Genomic DNA, 6295 nt, shown 5'->3' with positions numbered 1-6295 from the left:
ATATGTATTGATTACCAAATATATTCCAGACATCGTCCTAAACTCTTGAGAAATTAAAAACAAAACAAACAAACAAAAGTATCATTGGGGCACTTCTTACTCTGCCCCAGTCCCAGAAAGTTCTTGTAACTGCCAACTAACACTAATAACTAACGTGAATAGGAACTCTTTCACTCCTCACAAGTCTATAGGTAGGGTTATCATTATATATCCCGTATTTTTATGCCTATTTTTACGAGGGACGAGGATACTATAGTTCAGAGAGGTCAACAGGCTTGCCAGAGGTGCACAGCTAAGCAAGAGGCAAGTGCATCTCAAACCACGCCCCTTTGCCCCACACTCCACCCCCAGGGCAGGGCGGTGACCACGAGGTGAGCGGGTCACCACAGCGGCGCGCTCCCCAGGGGACGCCCCTCACCCTCGCCCTCCACGGCCGCCCTCGGGTAGCCCCCCACACTCCGACCAACCACCTGACTCTGTCCCGGGGGCGGATTTCCCCTGCGAGGCTGCGCGGCCGGGGCGGGGCGGGGCGGGGCGGGGCGGTCCTCCGGGGAGGCCGGGCGCCGGGGCGGGGCCGCCGGGCGCCGAGGCGGGGTCGCCGCGCGCAGGAGGAAGGAAGTACCCGCCCGCGCGCTTCCGGGGCCGTGGTAGCTTTGCCTGCGCCCAGCTGCACCATGGGACCGCTGCCGCGGACTCTCGAACTCTTCTACGATGTGCTGTCCCCCTATTCCTGGCTGGCCTTCGAGGTGACGCCGGGGGAGCCGCTTCGGCCGGGGCTTGGAGGACGAGGGCAGAGGGAAGGACGAGCGAAGGGCGTAGAGACCGCAATCTCGTGAATGTCCTGGCGCTGCCCGACGCGGTTTAGGACAAGCAGATAGAGAGCCAGGCTGAAGGTCACTTTGTTGGTAAACCGGATACGATCGCTGGCTCCAGGTCGAACCCTTATAGCCTAAGGCAGGGGCTTCCCCCAGTGGTTAAGAAGATGATCAACTTCAGAGAATCAGGATATAAGCCCTCTTCGTAGCCCTTCGATTTCCGTTTGGTGGGGGTGTGTGTGGAGTGAAGAACAGATTAAAAACTGTCCACAGGAGCAAAGGTCCTGGGGTCGATTTCTAGCAGTGGAGAGGGTTTTGCCCTTTCAAACCAAACAATTTAGGACGTCCTCATAACCCCTTGTCTGCGCCTATAGCTTCTGGCTGATGACTGCCGTGAAGCACCCTTCCCCTCCCTCAGCCATTTTCACTCTCTATCTTCGCCCCCGCCCTGCAGGTCCTGTGCCGGTATAAGAACATCTGGAACGTCAGCCTGCAGCTGCGCCCGACCTTAATTGCAGGGATCATGAAAGACAGCGGTATGAAGGCCGCAGCGTTTTCGGCAGGGATTTGAGGGAAGACTGATGCAAAGGCCCAGGGGAGTGGCCCTCCACTGGATCTTCATATTGGCGGCAGCAGCTAGTAACATGCCCTCTACCTGAAGCCCCGGTAGGGGTCCCCCAGTCCTGGGACCCTTAGGTCGTCCCTCACCAGTGAGCTCAACTTTCTGCTTGCAGGAAACCAGCCGCCAGCTTTGCTTCCCCGCAAAGCCCTATACTTGAAAAATGACGTTAGGCGCCTGGGACGGTATCTCCAGGTTCCCATCCACTTACCCAAGGATTTCTTCTTTGTGATCTTTGAAAAAGGTGAAGAGAGTGGGATGTAGATGGGGCCTCAAGTAGAGAGGAGTGGATTTGGAGATTGCAGGGCCAGAAAGGAGGGGTTCGGGTGATTCCATGAAGTGAAACAAGCCTTGGGAAAACTCAGGATCAGAGTTAAGGGAGCAGAAGGTTTGAGGACGTCAGGGGAGGGAGAGCAGGACAAACGGGTTATCAGAAACGTGGGTGGGAGCCTGAGGGCGTTGGAGCACTGGGGGGTGTCAGAAGCAGGAAAGAGCTGGTCTTCCATGGGGAAACAAGCTAGAGGAGCCCTACCTCTGAGTGCCTCTGTCCCACAGGAAGTTTGACAGCCATGCGCTTCCTCACCATCGTGAAACTGGAGCACCCGGAGTTGCTGGAGAAAGTGTCCAGGGAACTGTGGATGCGCGTCTGGTCACGGGTGAGGGCGGGGCTCTGGGAACCCACTTGCAGGGAGACCCTGGATGATTCGATGACCCTGTCCTAGGCTCAGTCCAGGTCCTGCCTTCCCCATCGTTCACTGACCTAGTGTCCTCCATCACGCCCCTCACCTTGTACTGAGTGTCCTTTTTTTTCCAGGACGAAGACATCACGGAGCCCCAGAGCATCCTGGCCGTGAGTGTCCCCACTCCTCCCGTGGGGAGTCTGAGGACAGTTGACATCCGGGGGCAAAGAGGACATCGTTTTCTTATTGGGTAGAAGAGGTCATAGTTAGGGGAGAAAGGATCTTTGATAGGCGAAATTACTAAAGGGTTGGAAGTAAGAGGACTCGCGAAAGACTATCCCATGGTTGAAAGAGGAAGTGCACCATTCTACATGGGCAGCACGTATTTGATGCAAGAAGCCAGTGGGAGAGAGGTGTTGAATGTTGGCACCTGCAGATGTGAAGTACTGGCAAGTCTTGGCCCCAAAGACTCCAACACAGACCTCACCATCACATCCAGGAGACTTTAAAAACAGGCTTTAAAAAGACAAAAAAAGGGCTTCCCTGGTGGCGCAGTGGTTGAGAGTCCGCCTGCCGATGCAGGGGACACGGGTTCGTGCCCCGGTCCGGGAAGATCCCACATGCTGTCGAGCGGCTGGGCCTGTGAGCCATGGCCGCTGGGCCTGCGTGTCCGGAGCCTGTGCTCCGCAACGGGAGAGGCCACGGGAGTGAGAGGCCCACGTACCGCAAAAAAAAAAAAAAAAAAAAAAGACAAAAAGAGATAACTGACTCAAGCCAAAATTACGCAGAAGCCCGAGTGAGAAAAATGGAAATAGCTCAAAACGTTAAAATGTGTGCCAGCCATAGATAGGGCTATGAAAAGTAAGTGTTTCTGCAGGATTGAATCGGAAAATTCAACACCATATTTTTTTTTCCCTTAAGTTTACAAAAGACAGTTGAGGCATATTCAAATGTAATAGATAAAACGACAAGTCACAAAAAAGTTAAACATACAAAGCATGCCAATGTATCCTTCATGTTTTTATTGTTGCAAAGTCTATGCCCAGGCTTGCTTTTTCACTTAATATTTAACAGTCCTTTTCCATGCCATTTAAAACTCTTGGAGAGTATAATTGTTAGTTTCCACATAGCATTCCATTCAGTGGATTTGTTTAGTTAACCACTGCCCTATTATTGAACCCTTGGTCAGAACACAATTCCCTCATGTGGTCAAAGACAACGTCATGGATGACTTTGCATTTCCCAGTCCAGGTCGTGGAGGTCAGGTCCCAGTGGTTGTCAACCCTGGCTGTATATTAAAATCACCTGCGCACCACCGCCCAGAAATTCCGACGTACTTGTACTCAGGGATGACATGCAAACTGGGATTTTCAAAAGCTCCCCCAGGAGATTCTCGTATGTGCAGCTAAAGTGAAGAGCCACCGATCCCAGCAAACCCCAAACTGAAGCCTTCAACGTTCTCTTGAAGCCAGACACTCATAGCTGTAGCCGTGTGCCTTGTCCAGAGTCCGCAGGAAATTCTATAGGAATTAGAGCCCAGCCCTTGATTCAGGAGTTCTAAGAAGTAGGAAGGCACGAGCCCCAGACTTACTGTCAGGGGACTCAGATTCTCGCATTGGCTCTGCTACTAACAAGCTCTTCAACACTGACCAAGATATGTACGTTTCTGGACTTCAGGCTTATCTGTTGACAAAGTGGTTGGGAAGCTGGTCTCTAAGATGCCCTCTGGCATTAAATTTCTGCAACTGTGCCTCTGCCACCCACTCTTTCCACCCATCTCATGATTTTGAAGGGAAAAACAGCCCCCGTTGGCAAGGATAGACCTCCACTCATGGGTGGGTAAAGGCATTGCCAGGATAACGTGGGGACACAAAATTTAAAAAAACGGTTTTTTCCTGAGATTCCCCTCCCCCACTAATGCAGACACAGTTGTGTTCCCTACCCCATCCCTTCAGGCTGCAGAGAAGGCTGGCATGTCCACGGGACGAGCCCGGGAACTTCTGGAAAGGGTCTCAACACCACAGGTGAAGAACCAGCTCAAGGAGACCACTGATGCAGCCTGCAAATACGGGGTGAGCAACTCTGTGTGTCCCCAGCCTCAGTGCTGAGACAGGGTCCCCATGCTCCTGTCCAAAAGCTGCTCACCAACCGTGAGCCCTCCTGGCTCTCCCAGGCCACCCTCACTCTCTCCCTTCCTTTCCCTGGACCCCAGGAAAGGAAGGGAGGGAGCTAGATGGTGAGAGAGGAGACAGAACTCTCCCTAGAGACCCGGAGCCTCTTATCGGACGCCTCTGGCTGCTTTGTGTCTGTGACCTCAGACCAGTATTGAAGTGCAGCCTTCAACGGCAGCCCAATAACCACCTGCTCCATCACCCTCCTTCCTGCACGCCGACTGCTTTCTCCAGGCCTTTGGGCTGCCTGTCACTGTGGCCCACCTGGATGATGAAACCTACATGCTGTTTGGCTCTGACCGGATGGAGCTGCTGGCACACCTTCTGGGTAAGTTACAGGTTCATGCTGAGCTGCCCTGGACCCCACCGCTGCGTGATATCAGTTGCCCAGAAGGATGGATTCAGAGCACAAAAAAGAATGTTCTAGGCCCTTCCAGTAATGGAGCCTCATACAGACACAGGTGTGCCTGAGGTGGAATGGGGAGGGGGCCACCTTCTCCCACAGGAGAGAAGGAAGCCTCTGTACCTTGAAGCCAGGCGGAGCTCGTCCTAGAGAACCCCCCGGGGCCTGTGCGGCCAGCCTCTGGCATGATTTTCTCCATCCAGGAGAGAAGTGGATGGGCCCTGTGCCTCCAGCTGCAACTGCCAGACTTTAAGGAAGCCCAGAAGCAGCAGAATTACTGGTATAAGAAAGCAGACTATCTCCTTACCCCTCCTCCACCGTGGGGCCCTGGGACTCTGGTTTCCTGTCTCACACAGGTTCCTCTCTGGCCCTGGGGGATGCCGGCGAGGGGCTCTGCAGTGCACCGTCTACCATTATCTCACGGCTGCCGTTACTTCTGTGCCTCACGAGTGCCTTTCGAGAGCCCCAAACTCTGCTTCCCACAAAATAAACCTAATGCCATCAGGCACCATATTTCTGGGTCTGTGTCTTCCCTGGTGTTTGTGTGTTCTTGTTCCTGCGATCACACCTGGCCATGAGAAGAGCAGCTCACTGTGTGCTCCCAGCCCCCTGCCCACCTTGGGGCAGCTTATGTGGAGGGAGCAGGAAACAGTCCCTCTTTCTCTTCTCCAGAAGCTTCCTGAGTCTGTCAGAGACAGAAAACTAAGCCGGATGGATTTTGCCCCTAACCAGTTGGGCACTGTCTTCTGACCAGCCGTGGTGCCTGAGACAGGGCTGGGGCCAGAAGCCCCTGGGGAATGAAGGCTGGAGGGAGCCAGAGCATGACTGAGCTTGCATCCAGATATGTAAACGGGGTCCAGCTACTCTAACCAGGACAAGGCCAGGCAAGGAGACTGGCCGGAGCTGCCACGGCCTGAAGACGTTGCTCGTCCCCTTATGGTTCCTTCCCCTCACCGACAAAGCAGATCCCAAGGAAAACTCAGGCCTTTCTCCCGGCCTATTATGACCCCTGTTCCCTCCCACACAAACCAATAGCTTTCCCACTCCCCCAGTTATTAATCCAAAGTCCCTGCTCTTTCTGTGCCCCCTGTATGATCATCAGAATGCGTTGTGTTTCAATAGGGTCTGGACTTCTTTGTCATCCCAGACTAATGTGGTATAATCTCTTATTGTAGAGGCAGATTTCCCAGTCCTGGCCACTCTTCCTTTAAAGGCTCTAGCATCCTATTTTTCTTTTTCTTTTTTTTAAGAGTAGTACTCTTTTTTTTTTTTTTTTTTTACAGTTATTCATTCATTCATTCATTTATTTATTTATTGGCTGCGTTGGGTCTTCGCTGCTGCACGCAGCCTTTCTCTAGTTGCGGCGTACAGGGGCTGCTCTTCGTTGCAGTGTGCGTGCTTCTCTTGTTGAACACGGGCTCTAGGTGCGTGGGCTTCAGTAGTTGTGGCATGTGGGCTCAGTAGTTGTGGCTCATGGGCTTTAGAGCACAGGCTCAGCAGTTGTGGCGCACGGGCTCAGCTGCTCTGTGGCATGTGGGATCTTCCCGGACCAGGGCTCAAACCCATGTTCCCTGCATTGGCAGGCGGATTCTTAACCACTGTGCCAC

At 53.3% G+C, this 6295-nt stretch overlaps 1 protein-coding gene across 4 annotated transcripts; it reads left to right on the top strand.

The window, feature by feature from the left end:
* Positions 1-616: 616 nt before the first annotated feature.
* GSTK1 (glutathione S-transferase kappa 1) lies at positions 617-5281 on the top strand. 4 transcript variants are annotated; one of them, XM_027101661.1, is made up of 8 exons: positions 617-746; positions 1270-1351; positions 1550-1678; positions 1990-2090; positions 2249-2284; positions 4070-4186; positions 4464-4613; positions 4892-5281. In XM_027101661.1, the coding sequence occupies exons 1-8, from the start codon at positions 675-677 to the stop codon at positions 5264-5266; spliced, it is 1062 nt and encodes a 353-aa protein (XP_026957462.1). In that variant the 5' UTR covers positions 617-674; the 3' UTR covers positions 5267-5281. The 4 variants fall into 4 exon arrangements, with proteins under 4 accessions (XP_026957462.1, XP_026957464.1, XP_026957461.1 ...); XM_027101663.1 differs by having other exon boundaries at positions 618-746; positions 4520-4613; positions 4892-5051; XM_027101660.1 differs by having other exon boundaries at positions 660-815.
* The last annotated feature ends 1014 nt before the right edge of the window (positions 5282-6295 follow it).

Source organism: Aethalodelphis obliquidens, unplaced genomic scaffold (assembly GCF_003676395.1).
Source record: "Aethalodelphis obliquidens isolate GAN/ISIS:26980383/991018 unplaced genomic scaffold, ASM367639v1 scaffold5, whole genome shotgun sequence".
Lineage (NCBI taxonomy): Eukaryota > Metazoa > Chordata > Mammalia > Artiodactyla > Delphinidae > Aethalodelphis > Aethalodelphis obliquidens.
This window is presented reverse-complemented; position numbering and strand designations above follow the sequence as displayed.